We start from the raw sequence: 18,261 nt of genomic DNA, 5'->3' as shown, positions 1-18,261 counted from the left end.
CACTACCGCGTTTATCCTCTGCTCCAGGCTAGCAATTGGTCTGTCAGGCCTTTACCACACCCCCTGCTTCCTCATCTCCTTACCAGGCAGAGTTCATGCTTGGAAAAATTTGCGCTCTTCTCAGACCTGCACACACTCACCTGTCCAAACATATCCATCAACATTTATTTCAGAATTATGCTAATATCCAACAGTAATAGTTGATTAAAGTTGGAACTCTGGGAAGTATATAAAGTTTTAATAACCTCATGGATCCTCATTAGTGTTACTGTTCCTTATTTATTCCACTTAAAGTGTTCTATGGTTTGTACTAGGCTTTAATTTGGTAGAGATTCTGTCTCTGTTGAAGGACCTATAGTCAACAAAAGAGGCAGACAAAATTTGCATGAATAGAATATTTGGGTTTTCAAAGTCCTGCTCAAGTGCTCCTTCCTTCTTGGAGCCTCTTATCACTCTCTCACACCTGGGAAACTCATCATTCTTTACTGACAGCTTTCTGGAGCCACACTGACGTTTGCGTGTATGCGATTGTCTCTTTGTCTTATCCACGCTAGACTGTAAACATGCTGAGGGCCAGGGTTGGTGCTTATGTATTCGTGTGTTCTCAGCATCCCACAAAGTACTGCCACATGCTATAGACGATCGATTGTAGTATGTCAGTCAGATAGCATCAAATTGAATGGGTAATTGAGATAGTGGCCGGTAGAATTGAGAGCTTTAAAAATTCAGAGATGAGGCAAGAGCGGGGGGGATTAATGTTTGATTGGGGGGGACAGTGAACATTGACCTTTCTTCAAATTATAGAAAATGAAATGATAAGGAGGTTATGGAAGAATATTGTGCGTAGGAGCAAATACCTAGAGAAAAGGACAAACTTGAAGAGGAGGAGGTAAGGAGAGATGCCTGCCTGCATTTAAAGGTCTTTAGATAACCACGTGTTGGGTGTGATGGCCGGGTACAAGATGAGCCACTTCGGCAAACGTAAGCTTTAGTTCAATTAAATGTGATGCGATAGCCTGATACCAAGTGAAAGTATCCTATGGGCAAATGAAGACCTGGAACTTGAGCTCAGGTGAGAGCAAGATTGGGGAGTCGTCGGCAGAGAGACGCTGGCTCTCCATGAACATGGATGTAGAAAGAGAAAAACAGAGAGCCGAGGATCTAGGCATTTCCTCCGTTTTGGACAGAAAGGGGAAGACAAGCCAATCAGGAGACAGAGAACAGGCAGTCGGACATAGAATGAGAGGAGCCAGAGCATGCAGAGTTATGGAAATCAATGAAAGTTCATATCGATGGAGGGGCTGGTATCTATATTGGCGATGCAGGTACAGCAGAGAGGTTGAGAGGAGAGCCAGCTCCTCCTCGAGCAGTTTCTACAGAAGCTTGTCTCCATAGGTTAGGGGCAAGGGGAAGCAGAGAATTCCAGAGTGATGAGGCTGAGAGACAGCAGTGGAGACAGCAGTGAGGTTTGGGGAGGACACTCAGAACTGCCAAGAGCCCTGCAGACACAGCAAGACGGGTGTGGGTGTTAAAGGCCAGGCTTTCTGCATGTTGGGAGCCTCCCAGGAGGACATCCCTCCCCCTCCGTCAGAATTTACCGGTGGAACATGATGACTGGAGTCAGTCATTTACCCATTTCATCCTCCTAATGAAGGGATATTTTTATGAAACTGCCACGATGAGTACTTTACAATGTATGAATATGAATGAGAAACACATTTACTATGCCAGAGAAGTAAAGTTTATTGGGAAGTAAATGAACTAGCCTCCTTGCATTCCAGAGAACACTGAAGAAGCAAGGAAAGCAGGAAACACAATAAGTACAGGAAACAGCCTAAAGGAAACCCTGGAGCTCAGATTGCAGGGAGCTGGACATCTGCAGAAACAAAGAAACTCAACCTTCAACAGGAAGGAGTTTGCCAGACATTGGGAGTTGATGATGCGTGTCTTTGCTTGTTGGGTCTGGAAGCATTTCCATGTCTAGAAATATCACAGTTGGCACGACAATGTTTCTAAATGGCAACTGAGCTTAGCAAAGGCAGGACCTGGGGACCTTTCCTATCCTTGATCTAAACGGCTTCATTGTCATCTTCAAAGAGGGTGCAAGTTTTTAAATTAACAGAGACGCTTTTGAGAGCTGCCACAGGGCCCGCAGTAGCTGCTACTAGCATTGGTGGTGGCACACGGGTTGCCGGGAAGCCTGCAAGGACACAGAGATTTAGAATGGGTTACGGAGAGGAGTGGAGAGAGCCCCAGGGTGCCTAATCAGACAACCTGTGAATTCTCAATGGTTGAGTTTAATTGGCATCTATTTGTTACCAAATCCTTCTCCCTGTCCCAGAATACCTTGTGCAGAGGGGGAAATTGACCTTCTGAAAAATATTATCTCATGCTCTTGGGCTCTCGTCTGCCTTACTCGATAGTTATTGTTGTGAGTAACCACCTCTCTCTCATCACCTCTCCATTGTTAGTTCCTTGAGGCAGGGGACGTATGCCCTTCACTGTTGACCTTCCCCATTTGTTTAATTGTCAGATAGTAGATGCTTGATTAAGGTGTGCTGTTGGGTGAATTGAGAATATGGCCAACATGTGTGTGGCCACAATGTCTTATAGGCCCACCACACACGCTTTCCCAGAAATCCTTCGCCTCATACTCACTTGCAGTCCTCGCTCTCCAGCAGGCCCCGGTACGTGTTGATCTCGCTCTCCAGCCGGGCCCGCACGTCCAGCAGCACCTGGTACTCCTGGTTCTGACGCTCAAGGTCGCTCCTGATCTCGGCCAGCTGGGACTCCACGTTGGTGATCAGGCCCTGCACCTGGGACAGCTGGGAGCTGTAGCGCGCCTCTGTCTCCGTCAGCGTGTTCTCAAGAGAGTCTCTCTGTGGGGGAGACAAAGAACATCTCAGAGCTGCTCCCTCAACGGGCTTCTCCACAGGGTTCCCAAGAAGTCACAAGCTTCGAGAGTTAGGGAGAGTGTGGCCCAAAGGGCATCCCACTGACTCCCATTCCCTGACTTCACATTTCTCACCAGGACGGCTGAACAGTACCCACCAGGTTGTGCTGGGCCTGCAGCTCGATCTCCAGGGCGTTGACCGTGCGTCTCAGCTCGATGATCTCCGCCTGGTAGGACTGCAGCTGCTCCGAGCTGGACACCACCTGCCTGTTCAGCTCCTCGGTCTGAAACACCGGAGGGGACAAGACAGGCTCAGACCCTGCCTGAAAGGCTCTGAGGGGCCTCAGGTCCTGAGTGGCCACGTGCTGGGATGCCCACCTGCTTGATGAACCATTCCTCCACGTCCCTGCGGTTGGTCTCCACCAGGGCCTCATACTGACTCCTGGTCTCATTGAGCACGCGGTTCAGGTCCACAGTGGGGGCTGCGTCCACCTCCACGTTGAGGCGGTCTCCAAGCTGGCTACGCAGGGAGTTGACTTCCTGTTGGAGGAAGGGGAAGGAATGAACCCACAGAAATGGATCTGCTATCTTGGTGCTGTACGAAAGTCAGCACAATGCTACTGAAAATGCCCTGAAAGTAGAATCCTGACACAGGTATTGCAGGAATAAACCCAAGTAGGGATCACATCGATTCCTCTCCCACAAAACTGAAACAAGCTCCCATTTCCTATAAGACTAAGTCCAAACTTTCTGGCACGTGTAGCTCCCACCCCATTTCCCATCACCTCCCTGTGGGTACTGCACACCCAGCCATACCAGCCCATAGGCCACACTCAAATATACCCTGCTTCACCACTTCTCTGTCTTTACTCAGCCTCTTCCCTCCGATCACAAGACCCCAGTATTAAAATCCTCCTCCTTCCCATGACTTGCCTCTGAGAAGAGTCCCCTATCTCCTTTCCGGCAGACTGGATTGTTCCAGAGCATGCCACTCGTGTATCTCATGCAGTACTTAGTTCACTCTGCCTGTATTACACACTACGCTTTACATGTCCATCTGCCAAAACTACAGACTGACTGTGAGCTCTTTGAATAGGAAGCCATGTCTTCTTTCTTTTTTTTCCCCCATCTCTACCACCAAATTCAGGACCTAACAGTGACCAGCAGAGAGCAGGGCTCAATAAATGGATGTCCTTCCTTAGCATCTCTACCACCTGCCCAATGCTCACAGTTCACCTCACTCCTTGATTTGGGAATAGCATCCTTATTCCCTGAGCTGACCTTCTTCAGAGAAGGGTCCCAGCCCAAGGATCCTGACAGCAATTGCCTCCTGATTCCCAGTGCTAAAGGCTTAGCTCTGAAGCCTTTTTTTTTTTTTTTCTTTTCCTCTCACCTCCTCGTGGTTCTTCTTGAGGCAGAGCAGCTCCTCCCTCAGGGACTCCACCTGGGCCTCCAGGTCGGCCTTGCACAAGGTCAGCTCATCCAGGATCCTGCGCAGGCTGTTTATGTCCGCTTCTACCAGCTGCCGCGAGGAACGCTCCGTCTCATACCTGCACACACAGATTGGAGTGGGAGGATGAGCTGGGAAAGAAGCCGATCTCCCTGTCCGGCATCTTGTGTGCATGGGCCGGTCCTGGCTCTCTGTGAACTTATCCAGTTTTCCACCTCTTCCCTTCCATGTTTCCCTCAAGCTCTGCATGGATAGGCTGGAGAGGCCCCTCACTCACCCTAACCCCAGAAGGCACCCATGGGGCCTCATGAAGTGGAAGCTCTCATTCTCCTCTCAATTTCATTGGTTAATATTCCATCAAATCAATCCATTCCCCAAGAACAATTAATTTCAGTTTCTGAATTTGAGGGTTTAAGAAGGCCTTCCGGAAAGACCAATATAGATGGAAGAGCAGACAGTGCATGAGTCTGGATCTCTGTTTGAAATTGGTTTTACATAACCAGCCTTAAGAGGAGAAATAAAAAGGGAGAAATGGCTTTCTCTTCCCTTCAAGGCAATGTTAGGCCCATAGGGCCACGAAAGAGCCCTGGGGGCCTTGGAGGTCACCTGGCCCAAAAGTCTCAACGTACTTGGTTCTGAAGTCATCAGAGGCCAACTTGGCATTGTCGATCTGCACCACCAGCCTGGCATTCTCAGACTTGGCACACAGAATCTGAAAACAAGATTCTACTGTGAGGACCACTTGAACTTGAGAATGTCTTGCTGTTCAAAGACAGCCAGCTCCTGCTGTGCCCGTACATGGGCACCACCCTCTCACCTTCTGCTGGAGCTCCTCGATGGTGCGGAAGTAGGACTGGTAGTTGGAGCACAGTTCGGGCTCCTGTTGCTGGCACCGCTCTTGGATGCGGCTCTCCAGCTCCGCGTTCTCCCGCTCCAGCTGGCGCACCTTCTCCAGGTAGCTGGCCAGGCGGTCGTTCAGGAACTGCATGGTCTCCTTCTCGTTGCCATTGAAGGAGCCCTCGCAGAACAAGCCACAGCTGCCCACGCTGGCGGGGATGTTGCAGGCCCCGGGCAGGGTGCAGCCGTGACAGCTGGGGGGCACGCAGGGCCGGGAGGAGCAGGTGGAGCGGCAGCTCAGGTTGGACAGGAAGCAGCTGTAAGGCATGGTGCTGTGAGAGTTGATGGAAGAGCAGGTGAGCTGATGGAGGTGGACGTGGATGAGGTTTGAGTCTCTCCTTCCTCCGTGGTCCTTTTATACTCTTAATGGTGGGTGGGGACTAGGCATACAGCATAGTTTCCTTTCCTAATTTTCCAGCTAATTCCTTTCAGCTAATTTTTTCCCCAAAATATGATAGTTAGATGCCGCCAAAGAGTCCCCTCTCATCCCATAAAATTATTCCACTCAGCTTGTGTCATACCAGGGTCTTCCTGGGTGCTAGTGGTTGGTGAAATCAGGGTGTCATCAGATGGCTTCAAAGAAGGCAGGATCAGCCCAGCCCCAAATGGCTCTCCCCATTACTCAGAAGGGACGACAGCCAGGGACACGGGTGGAGTTGTTTGGGACTCGTCACTCGTGAGGTTCTGCCGCTAGACTCCCTGGAAAGAGAGTTTGGAGTGAACAATCTTCTGGGTGGCCCTCTTCTCTCCAGTCCACCCACGTTTCAGTGTTCGGTTCAACTTGTCTTTATAGCAGAAACTTGTTGTGTGTTAGCTGCAGGCATCCTGAGCGTTACTCAGTGAGAGAATTGGTTGGGGCTTAGGGCATTTGTCAATACATGGAGAGATTGAATTAAGTGTTGCTGGTTGGGAAAGGAAACCAGCTGGATGGATGAGAATAACGTTAAAGCAGAGATCAGCAAACTATGGCCCCCAGGCCAAGTTCAGCCTGCTGCCTTTTTTTGTAAATAAAGTTTTGTTGGGCCACAGCTATGCTCCTTCATTCAGGTACTGTCCACGGCTCCTTTTGTGCTACCATGGCAGAGCTGAGTAGTTGCAACAGAGACAACATGACCTGCAAAGCCTACAATATTTCCTATCTGGCCCTTTACAGAAAATGTTTACTTACACTGAAGCAACAATCTCCCTAAAGATGAGAAAGGGAAGAAACATCTAGAAGGAAAATTATGCTGGGAATAATCCACAGAGTGAGAGATCCAGTGGCAGTGTTGAAACATAAATCTGAAGCATAATACTTCAGACTCAACAAGAAAGGAAAACCAGAAGGAGATGCTCAGAGCTATCCACGGTGACCATATCTCAAAGTCTCTGGAAATTTCTCTCACCTTATTCTTAGACTTATTCTTCTTTCTGAGAGCACTGAATACCCCTCGAGGTATGAATCTGCCAGCCTGAGAAGCTCTCGGAACAAGGCACAGTGCCCATGAGAGACTGTCACCCCTAAGAAGCGAACACCATCTCTGATGAGTGATCACCTCTCTGTCACCTCTGAGATGAGAGACCGTTTGACTCTTCCAAACCTTTGGAAATCTCCCTATTGCCCAATAATGCGTCTTATCAAAGTAGCCCTCCCATCTCAACTTCTGTTCTCTGTCACTCTACCTGTCCTTCGTTCCGCACAGAAGCAAAATCAGAGTTCAGAAAGATGTCCCAAAAGATTATTTGTAGGAGACGGTGTAAGCCATTTAAGACGGATGTGTCCAGATTTCAAACGCAGTGTGGGAGGAACAGAAAAGCTCACATTTGAAACTAAATAACCTAGGTTCACATCCTTACTGACAATATGAGCTTAGAGAAGTCTCCTTTATTGACTCTCATTTTTTCATCTCTTAAACTGAAGTACTAATAATGCTATCCAACTTATGGTTTTGTTGTGAAAGTTAAGTAAGATATTTTGTGTAAAAATGGTTAGAGGTGGGGGTGATGATGATTATTTATGTAACCTTCCTCCTACTATTGTTGGCTCAGATGAAGAATTTTGTGAATATTCAGTTTTCTTGAGCAGACACTGGGCACGTTGTCCGCGCCAACCCAATGGTGATCAAACCTCATTCACTTATCTTGCAAGCACTAGGGGCACAGAACTATATTAATGGATTAATCAACACAAATGCAAATTTTACACTTGGTGACTGGAATAGGAAATTGGCAGATGGCCCGTTGTCCCAAACTTCTCTGCTAAGTTCCTGATCTTGTGGGTTTGGCTATCTTATTTGGGGTGGTTCTTGAGGAGGACAAGTTCTCTACATGGGGTTGTATTGCCACCAAAGCCTCCTTTCTTGTACTGGCATTGAAGTGGGTTCTACTCATCCTCTGTGAATCCTCCAGCCTTATGTTTCCATACAAGCATTCATAGTAATGATGGTGGTGGTGATGTTGATGATGATGATGATGATGATGGTACCATTTCACGAATACTTACTATGTGCCAAACAAGGTGCTAAGTGCTATGGCACATTTGTCGTTTGATTCTCCCAACCACCTGTAAGATTGGCCTATAAAATTATTCCCATTTTACAGATAAATTAACAGATTGAGAAAGGCTCAGAATTTTCCGAAGACACAGCCAATTAAGTGGCAGAGCTAGGACTTGAACAATTCAGATGCCTAACTCCTGAGCCTGAATACCTAAACACAGTGCAAACATTTGGCATAGAAGCTTCTCTGGTTTTACGAGGAGAAGGAAATCTTAGATTCATTTCTGCCCATTGCCATTCTCTTTATAGGTTTTGCTTCTGGTTCTCATTGGGGCCCTGTTCCCCAAACCCTCCCTACCCCATTAGTCCTCCAAAGGCCTCTCTGCCCAAGCAGTCATCTCACCTCGCTACTTTCTATGGCGCCTTCCTAACTAAGACCAAGTTATATTCATTAACTTTTCTCTACAGAGAAATGGTCATCCTTTTCATAATTGGTTGATGTGTCCAGATTAGAAATTAGATTGCCTTTGTTTATCATCTAAGCAAATGAAAAGGCACAATGGCATGACCTAAGGTCATTTAGAATCTGGGAGAAAGACTACCTGCCTTGCCCTAAACTTTTAGCCCTGTAAAAGTTTACCTCAGAAGTAAATTCTGTTTCCTAAGGTCAAAGAATTCTATAGCTAGAAGGATCTGAATTTACAGAGGAGAAAATTGAGGCCCAAACAGTGAGGTAGGAAGGAAATGAATATCAATAGATCACTTTCCAGTCTGGTAGTCTACTGTGACCCTCCACACACAGTGTTCCATCCTCACCCATAACTCTGGGTGTCTGGATTCCATTATTGTCACTGTGCATCAGAGACAAAGAATCTGAGACATTGGGAAGAAATTTAACCTGTCCAAATGACACAAGCAAGTAGACTCAAATCTGCCTGGCCCATCACATCTCATTGTGAATTAGAGAGATGAGACACTGCCTAGTCAGACTGCGTCAAAACATAAGAACTGGGAGAAAACATGGAAACGAGATCGTGAATTCTGATGTCAGCTCTGAGGACAAACTGGAAGACACACCTAGGCTTCCTATGTATTGCTTTGCTCTTCAATAAAATGGGGGCTAAAGAGTGACAAATCTCACAAGCTTGTGATGAGGCGTGGCTCCCGGAAGTAATGGGATGGGCTTTTATAGAGGAAAATGATGAGCGCTCCTGGATAGCCCTGCTCTTCCTGTAGACGCTGACAGCCTCAGGCCTCAAAGAACACAAATGATGACTTTGACCCCAGATATAAGGATGAAAAAAAATGCCTTAGCTCTACTCCATAGCAAATATAAAATTTTCAGGGAAATTGAAAGGAAAAGAATCAGCAAAAATATTTAGGATATAACGCTGGGGAAAAGCCAAGCATCTGAGAATGACATGCCCAGTGGGCTTGAGAGTTCAGACCAGGACAGCCCAGGAGCCAATAAAACAGGTTACCAAAGAGCACTGGACGTGCCAACTGGAAAGGGACCTAGGACCCTGAACAGAAGATGGGCCTGGGATGAAACAGTACCAAACAATGCTGAGTAGAGGATATACTGTTGGTGCAGAGCTGGGTGGGGGACTTGAGAAAGAAGTGGTGGTGTGAAAGACAAGAGGACAGTGTATAAATTCCACTGTTAGACGTGAAACCAAAAAAAGATAAGCATACATTTCTATCCTTAAGAAGCTTAGCTTGGCTTCTGCAAGGCAAAGGAAACAAGGAACAAAACAAAAAGCCCACCAACTGGGAGAAAATATTTGCAAATCGTATATCTGACAAGGGGTTAATCTCCAAAATATATGAAGAACCCACACAACTCAACAACAAAAAAACAAGCAATCTGATCAAAAAATGGGTAGAAGATATGAACAGACATTTTTCCAAAGAAGATATACAGATGGCCAATAGGCACATGAAAAGATGTTCAACATCACTAATCATCAGGGAAATGCAAATCAAAATTACATTGAGATATCACCTTACGCCCAAGACAATGGCTGTAATCACCAATATAAAAAACAACAAATGTTGGCAAGGATGTGGAGAAAAGGGAACCCTCATATACTGCTGGTGGGAATGCAAACTGTGCAGCCATTATGGAAAACACTATGGAGATTTCTCAAGAATTTAAAAATAGAAATACCGTATGACCCAGCTATCCCATTACTGGGTTATTTATCCAAAGAACTTGAAATCAACAATTCAAAGAGACTTATGCACCCCTATATTCATTGCAGCATTATTCACAACAGCCAAGATGTGGAAGCAACCCAAGTACCCATCAACTGATGATTGGATAAAGAAGATGCAGTATGTACATACACTGGAATACTACTCAGCCGTAAAAAAGACAAAATCGTCCCATTCACAACAACATAGACGGACCCTGAGGGTATTATGTTAAGCAAAATAATCCAGACAGAGAAAGACAAACACTGTATGATTTCACTCATATGTGGAAGATAAACTAACACATGGACAAAGAGAACAGATTAGTGGTTACCAGAGGGGAAGGGGGTCGAGGGGTGTGCATAAGGGGTAAAGGGGCACATTTATACGGTGACTGACAAATAATAATATACAACTGAAATTTCACAATTTTATAAACTATTATGACCTCGATTTAAAAAAACAAGCAGCAGCAGCTTAGCTTAGTGTTGGGTCAGCAACAATCAAAATGATTAATAATCCTAATAAGAATATCTGGTTTACAAAGTGTCCATAAACTTAATCTTCCGTGATCCTCTTGGCAGCTGTATAAAGCAGGGAGAGAAGAGATTGTTACTCCACTTTACCTTTGGGGAAACTGAGGTTCAGACAAACCACACATATTGTCCAAAGACACAGAGCTGATGAGAGGATAAGTGAGAACTAGAACCCAGGTCCGGGTCAGTGGGCTGCAACCTGGCTCCTTAGGATCAGCCGTGGAGCTTCTCAAAGTCCCAGTGACCAGGCTGCACCCCAAGGGCACAAAATCAGACTCTGGGGGCAGACTCAGGCGCAGTGTTTTTTTAAATTTCCAGGGTGATTCCAAAGCACAACCAAGGTCAAGAGGCACTGTCCTCGTGTGTGTATTTGGCGATGATGAAAGAGCACCTGGAAACAGTTCAAAAGCCACGCGGAGATGTTTAAGGGAATGTAGGACACATTTATTTACAAAATTAAGGTGGAGCCATGAAGAATGAGATTTTTGTCTTTTAAAAAACATGGCAGAATTTACAAATCAAAAAAAAGATTAGCTTCTGGAAAGAATTTCCATTTATTTCAGTGCTGCTATCTCTGTTCAAAACATGTTCGGAACTTTCTGTTTTGACAATATCTGTATGTTTTTCATATCCAGTTTTTTGATAGCAACCTTTTGTCCTTTAAGGATGGATTTCTTTTACAGAAGCCATTCAAAGAGAAACCTTGTGAATAAACAGTCAAATTAGATAATTTTTTTTAAAAGGAACAAAACCTCGGGGCTGGCCCCTTGGCCGAGTGGTTACGTTCGCGCGCTCCGCTGCAGGCGGCCCAGTGTTTCGTCGGTTCGAGTCCTGGGCGCGGACGTGGCGCTGCTCGTCAGACCACGCTGAGGCGGCGTCCCACGTGCCACAGCTAGAGGAACCCACAAAGAAGAATACACAACTATGTACCGGGGGGCTTTGGGGAGAAAAAGGAAAAAATAAAATCTTTAAAAAAAAAAAAAAAGAACAAAACCTCCATATATGCGGCTCATAATGACTCTAAAGTCAGTTCCTAAAAAGATTTGCCAAAAATTGGTTGAAATCTATATGTAGGGGCCAACTCTGAAGAATGTCATTGACCTGGATGTATTTGTTCTGCTCTGGTTTTTTTAATCATTCTCCATAGTTTACAGAGTTGTCTTATGTACAACTATAGATAGAAGCTGCTTCAAATCCCATAGTTACTAATCACCAACTGTGACTTCAAGCAAGTTTCCAAGGCTCAGTTTCCTAATCTTTAAAATGGGTTTAATTTGCAGCCTTGTTATAAAGATTAAGTAAGACAAGCACCTAGTATCTTGCCTAGCCCGTAGATGATGTTCAACAGATGGGAGCTGTGTTAGTTTCCTCCTGCCGCTGTCATAAATTACCACAAATTTAGTGGCTTAAAATAACATAAATGTATTATCTTCAAGTTCTTCTGACATGGGTCTAAAATCAAAGTTTTACTCTCACTGGGTTAAAATCGAGGTTTCAAGTTGCATTTCTATACACTAGCAATGAACAATCAAAAAAGGAAATTAAGAAAAAAATACATTTACAATAATATCAAAAAGAATGAAATACTTAGGACCCAACAGTCACAAGAGTCGAAAGATGGGAACAACCCAAATTATCCATCAATGGCTGAATGGACAAACAAAATGTGTTGTATACGTACAATGCAGTATTATTCAATCTTTAAAGGAAAAAATTCTGATAGAGGTTACAACATGGATGAAAATTGACAACACTATATACCGAGTGAAGTAAACCAGACACAAAAGGACAAATGTTGTATGATTTCGCTTCTATGAGGCACCTAGAATAGTCAAATTCATTGAGACAGAAAGTGGAACAGAGGTTGGCAGTGGCTGGGGGCAGAGGGGATTGGGAAGTGAGGGAATAGAGAGTCTCAGTTTGGGCTGTTGAAGAAGTTCTGGAGATGGCTGGTGGTGATGATGGCCCAACAATGAAAATGTCCTTAGTGCCCCTGAATTCAACACTAAAAGCTGTTAAAATGGTAACCTTTATGTCGTCCATATTTTACCACCATAAAAAAAGAAACCAAGAGGCTGGCAGGGCTGTGTTCCTCCTGGAGGCTTCAGGGAAGAATCCTTTCTGTGCCTTTACCAGCGTCTAGAGGCCATCTCCATTCCTTGGCTCACGGCCTCCTTCCCTCATCTTCAAATGCTGCAATCATACGTCATGTCCTTCTCATATCTCACCGCTCTGACCTGTGTCCACAGTCCTAGCTCCCTCTCACTCTCTTCTGCCTCCTTCTTCTACTTTTGAGAACCCTCGCGACTACATTGGGCCCACTGGATAAGCCAAAATAATCTCCCGTCTTAAGGTCGGCTGATGAGCAACTTTAATTCCATCCACAACCTTAATTTCCCTTTGTGTGTAACCTAAAGTATTTCCATTTTCTACGAATTAGAATGTGGACATCTTTGGTCAGGGAGGGGAGCAATTATTCTGCCTATCACAAGAGCTATCAGTATTACTTTTGTACTATTATAAAATAACACACGTAAGCAGGGTGTGGAATAAAGGAAGAAGCAAAATTAGGGAGGGCCTCTCAACTGAGCTTGACCTTGCATTTGGAGGAACTCACAGACACGGTGGTAAATCACACCAGAGAAGGAATTCGGGGTACAGGCTTCTCATGAGCCAAGTAGCAAGCTGTGTAAATCTGAATCTGTCTTGGAACTTGAGCTTTAAAAATAAGAATCAAGGCAATAATTATAGAAAGGATAAATAATTGCTTTATTTAAAAAATATATAATTTCAATCCATTTGGTTACTTCAGTACGCAAGACTGTGTTTCTCCAAAGAGGGGTCTGATACCAGCCTCAGAAAGCCTGGTGAGATGGGCTAGGTTAGTGGAAAAAGGTAGAGACCTGGGTGCCCTCTGATCACTTCATGTCAAAATGCTCCTCTGCGGTTTTAGCAAGCCCATGCTTATTACTGTTGTGGCTCCTCATTCGAGTTAAAGAAAGACACCCTTTCTTGTGGACGCTCATGTCACTTTCAGTATTCCTCGCGGCACCAGCCTGACTGTTCACAGTGCCGGGGACTATGCCTTATAATAGCACTACTTGGGGACCAGGTTTATCCCTTTTAACAAATTATAACTAATTTGCAGCCAGGACCGTGTCATTTTTATGTGTCTCTCGCCTCCCCACCATCCAGGAGGAGTTCAACAGGTACAGGTCAGATTGAATTGAGACAGGTGGAAGCATCAAAGGAAAAGTCGATGGGATCTCTGAGCCCCCAGCTGGGAGGGGAAGCGAGCAGCTAGAGTCCAGGCTGGTAATGATCCACCTACACAGGGGGAAGGAGGATGTCCTGGGCACGGCCGGCAAGCCACAGGGTCCTTTCACTGAGTGGTCCTGAGGCTGCCTAGACCACCAGTAACCCAAAACTACAGCCCCTGGACCTCAAACTTCCTGCTGAGAAAAGATGAGCTTTCCAGAGCCTCCTTCCAGCCCCCAGCCCATGCCCCCTCACTTCAGATTTGGATCCAGTTAGCTTGAGGAGATGTCCAGGTCAAGAGTGGAGAGTGAGAAGACGCAGGAATGATCAAGAGAAGAGAGGGGCCACAGCATGGCAGCCACCCTGTCCTCCCTCCTGGCGCCTTGCCTCACCCTTGGGTTCAGGGCAACAGGCCAGCCATCTGCCCACCAGGCATGGAACAGCTCCTGTATCCAAGAGTCAGGCCATTATATGGCCTGACTTTCAAGTGGCTTTTTATGGAGTGCTCAAGTGATGGGCGCAGTGAAACAAATGAATACCAATGAGAAAGACATCTGCTTTGCCAGGGAAATCAAGTTTATTAGGAGCTTACAAGGGAAGGCCACTAGCCCTTGGGAGGATTCTCTGGGCAAGCAAATAAGGAATGAACCCCAGTGAAGGAAAAGGAAGGCAGGGAACTGTCTGGAGTAGCTGGGTGAGTTTCTTGGCTGCCTTCCTGGGGCAGCTCCAGCCATGCAAATTGTGTTTTCAGGCCCTTTTTGTCAAAAGAACCTGTGCCAGGTCAAAGCCCTGGACCCTCAGGCCCTGCCTCCTTGCTCCTCTGGCAGCCCCGGGCTCTAGCGCACGAAGGTGTTGCAGGGCCCACAGCGGGGGCGGGGGGCACAGGGTGGGCAGGGGACAGGGGCCACACAGGGGGTGCAGGGAGTGGAGACACAGGACCCAAGGGACTTGCCGCACGCGTTGGTTGTGGCGCAGGGGTTGACGGGCAGCCTGGAGAAAAAGAATGATGTAGAAAGGTGAATGGAGGGAGGCTTGTAATATGCACCAAAGAGACCCCAGGAGTGGAATGCCTGTCAGGGCTTGGCCTAACCTACAACAGAGAAAGCCACAGGCTCGCCCACTGCAAAGCTCACTATCAAATGGCTAACGGTCTCCTATCACAGAGTGCCAACATGCTGGTCAGAAACCCTAAACCTCTGGCTTTGACTCCCAACACTGTCCACTCCTAGCTGATGACCTTGGGCAAGTCGCTTAAGGTCTCCAAGCCCCAGTGTCTTCACCTATAGAATGGGGAGAATCGTGGTCCAGCCTGCCTGGTAGGAACTGTGAAGTCAGATAAGGTACTGCATGGAAATGTTCCCTCTACACAATACATTATTATAAAATGTAAGAGAGAGCATTGACCTCATGTCAATATGATCATGGGAGAATCAAAGAATTGGCTGTACAATTTCAGTTTGGACATCAAACAATTCTTGCCATTTCATGTTTTAACGACAGCTATATTGTGTTTTCTGAGTCTTGTTTGAGCTTGTCTGGAGTGAAGGTGTAATTTCCTTTCCAAGGCATGCACTCTTTGCCTGGAGTCCAACTGAGAGTGCGCGTCTATGTGCCTGGCTTCATCAGCTACCTCCAGCTGCATACTCACTTGCAGTCCTCGCTCTCCAGCAGGCCCCGGTACGTGTTGATCTCACACTCCAGCCGGGCCCGCACATCCAGCAGCACCTGGTACTCCTGGTTCTGACGCTCAAGGTCACTCCTGATCTCGGCCAGCTGGGACTCCACGTTGGTGATCAGGCCCTGCACCTGGGACAGCTGGGAGCTGTAGCGCGCCTCTGTCTCCGTCAGCGTGTTCTCCAGAGAGTCTCTCTGTGGGGGAGACAAAGAACATCTCAGAGCTGCTCCCTCAACGGGCTTCTCCACAGGGTTCCCAAGAAGTCACAAGCTTCGAGAGTTAGGGAGAGTGTGGCCCAAAGGGCATCCCACTGACTCCATTCCCCCACATGGGATCCCACATTTCTCACCAGGACGGCTGAACAGTACCCACCAGGTTGTGCTGGGCCTGCAGCTCGATCTCCAGGGCGTTGACCGTGCGTCTCAGCTCGATGATCTCCGCCTGGTAGGACTGCAGCTGCTCTGAGCTGGACACCACCTGCCTGTTCAGCTCCTCGGTCTGAAACACCAGAGGGGACAAGACAGGCTCAGACCCTGCCTGAAGGGCCCTGAGGTGTGTTGGGTCCTGAGTGGCCACGTGCTGAGATGCCCACCTGGGTGGTGAACCATTCCTCCACGTCCCTGCGGTTGGTCTCCACCAGGGCCTCATACTGACTCCTGGTCTCATTGAGCACGCGGTTCAGGTCCACGGTGGGGGCTGCGTCCACCTCCACGTTGAGGCGGTCTCCAAGCTGGCTACGCAGGGTATTGACTTCCTGTGGATGCAGCAAGTGCAAGAGTGACTATCCTCAATGAAGAATGGACTCTAAGAAATGGCGTTGCTTGTTGAAGCCCTGTTAGTCTATTTCCCCAGAAAAGAAACTTGTAGTGGAGCCATCTGTGACAGCTCAAGGCTAAGTGGTCTGCACTCCATGTGGCCCAGCTCCCTCCTCACCATGACTATGCCGTGGCACTTGGATTCAGAAAGAATTCCCAAGGATTTGCATGGATGCCACTGAAGGATGGACTAATGCCCAGCTTCCCCAGTTTGCAGACCAGCTGCAGATGACCTCATAATACAAAGAATTGGCTGTACAATTTCATATTGTATATCAAACAATTCTTGCCATCAAGGAAGAAGATCATGCCATGGTCCCTCCCAGGAGAGAGAAGAAGGAGCCCCAGATCACTCTTCACCAAGACTCAGATTTACCAGGCTTGACTTTTTTGGTCTTTGAGGGACAGAAATTACTTTGCACAGCCTGATTAGAGTGATGTGATGCTGAGACTCATTCTACAACTCAGTGTCCAAAGCAAGTTGATGGAGGTCCCCTGGGAAACTCAAATGATGCACCAGTTTTGAGTGAAAGATACATCTTATCTGGGAGCAAGGATAGTTTTCATCTCTCAATACTTTTCTTTCATCATGAAGTTTTGGTGTTTTTCAAGGAAATTTATAAAGTCATCCTCAGCATGGTACTCCTGATTCAGCCACTCCAAAGCACTAAAGCCACCCTCAGCCTGAGACTGAATCTGGTTTCTTCATTTCTCATTTCTGGTCTCACCTCCTCATGGTTCCTCTTGAGGCAGAGCAGCTCCTCCTTCAGGGACTCCACCTGGGCCTCCAGGTCAGACTTGCACAGGGTCAGCTCATCCAGGATCCTGCGCAGCCCGTTGATGTCCGACTCCACCAGCTGGCGCAAGCCCAGCTCCGTCTCATACCTGCACAAGGGTGGGGTCAGAGAGGTGACTGGCAGACCTTCGAGACTCGCAGGAATGATCTTTAATAACCTGGTTCACCTTGTCTTCCCACTTCCCACTGCAATGAATAGACCCAGGGGACAGAGGGCTCTGGGGACTCAATCAAGACAAAATATTGACCCAAAAGTACAGATGGATTTGAGTCCTCGTCTATTATTGATTCATCTTCTTGGTTCCCCTCAATCTCTGCAGAATCTGCCAAACCAATGGATTGAACTGTTGTTCAGTAAAGCTATGGAAACCCCTTTTCCTTAACTAGAGATTGAACAACAACAACAATTTAACAACAATTCACATTGTTGATGTGAATTCTGAACAACTCACTTGGTTCTAAAGTCATCCGCAGCCAGCTTGGCATTGTCAATCTGCACCACCAGCCTGGCGTTCTCAGACTTGGTGCACAGGATCTGGGGAATGAGAGGTTGCTTAGTGAGGACTGAAAATAAATATGAAACCATCAACTTCTTTAAAAAGGTAAAAAGGAAAAGCAATAATCGTGATGGCATGGAAGCAAGAAACACGGTTCTCTACCACAGATTGAAAATCACAGCAAACTCCCCTTGCTTAGAAAGGACAGCAAGGCTCGTCACCTTCTGCTGGAGCTCCTCGATGGTGCGGAAGTAGGACTGGTAGTTGGGGCACACTTCGGGCTCCTGCTGCTGGCACCGCTCCCGGATGCGGCTCTCCAGCTCCGCGTTCTCCCGCTCCAGCTGGCGCACCTTCTCCAGGTAGCTGGCCAGGCGGTCGTTCAGGAACTGCATGGTCTCCTTCTCATTGCCATTGAAGGAGCCCTCGCAGAACAAGCCACAGCTGCCCACGTTGGCGGGGATGTTGCAGGCCCCAGGCAGGGTGCAGCCGTGACAGCTGGGGGGCACGCAGGGCCGGGAGGAGAAGCTGGAGCGGCAGCTCAGGCTGGGCAGGAAGCAGCTGTAAGACATGGTGCTGAAGGGAGTGAGGCTTTCAACTGAAGACAGAGTGCAAGTCCTCCCAGGAGCTTGTGGGTCTCCTGCCTCTGGGGAGCATTTATACCCCTTCCGCAGAGGGTGTGGACATGATATTTAATGTCTTTTTCTTTTTACTTCTTCACTGGCTTTCAAACGCCCTTCCCTTCAGTCTGTTGTATGCCTTCCTCAGAAGAGT

At 47.1% G+C, this 18,261-nt stretch overlaps 2 protein-coding genes across 3 annotated transcripts; both read right to left on the bottom strand.

Moving 5' to 3' along the window:
• Nucleotides 1–1,718: 1,718 nt before the first annotated feature.
• Nucleotides 1,719–10,728, bottom strand: KRT34 (keratin 34). 2 transcript variants are annotated; one of them, XM_070225714.1, is made up of 8 exons: nt 10,540–10,728; nt 5,161–5,939; nt 4,973–5,055; nt 4,287–4,443; nt 3,272–3,433; nt 3,052–3,177; nt 2,659–2,879; nt 1,719–2,200 (listed from the first exon to the last, which is right to left on the bottom strand). In XM_070225714.1, the coding sequence occupies exons 2-8, from the start codon at nt 5,506–5,508 to the stop codon at nt 2,116–2,118; spliced, it is 1,182 nt and encodes a 393-aa protein (XP_070081815.1). In that variant the 5' UTR covers nt 5,509–5,939; nt 10,540–10,728; the 3' UTR covers nt 1,719–2,115.
• A 3,532-nt stretch (nt 10,729–14,260) lies between these two features.
• KRT31 (keratin 31) lies at nt 14,261–18,132 on the bottom strand. The gene is given in 7 exon segments (NM_001346172.1): nt 14,261–14,697; nt 15,356–15,576; nt 15,755–15,880; nt 15,975–16,136; nt 16,926–17,082; nt 17,446–17,528; nt 17,712–18,132. Coding segments are annotated over 7 exon segments (1,251 nt in total). The 5' UTR covers nt 18,060–18,132; the 3' UTR covers nt 14,261–14,543.
• Nucleotides 18,133–18,261: the final 129 nt, after the last annotated feature.

Source organism: Equus caballus, chromosome 11, assembly GCF_041296265.1.
Source record: "Equus caballus isolate H_3958 breed thoroughbred chromosome 11, TB-T2T, whole genome shotgun sequence".
NCBI classification, from domain to species: Eukaryota; Metazoa; Chordata; class Mammalia; order Perissodactyla; family Equidae; genus Equus; species Equus caballus.
The sequence above is the reverse complement of the archived record's forward strand: the minus strand, read 5'-3'. Positions and strand labels throughout refer to the sequence as shown.

Excerpts from the sequence above, each read along its gene's own strand:
- KRT34 (XM_070225714.1), bottom strand. The coding sequence starts at position 5,508 with ATGCCTTACAGCTGCTTCCTGTCCAACCTGAGCTGCCGCTCCACCTGC. Across the intron at positions 5,056-5,160 it reads TCGAGGAGCTCCAGCAGAAG|ATTCTGTGTGCCAAGTCTGA; the intron begins GTGAGAGGGTGG and ends TCTTGTTTTCAG. Across the intron at positions 3,434-4,286 it reads TCAAGAAGAACCACGAGGAG|GAAGTCAACTCCCTGCGTAG; the intron begins GTGAGAGGAAAA and ends TTCCTCCAACAG.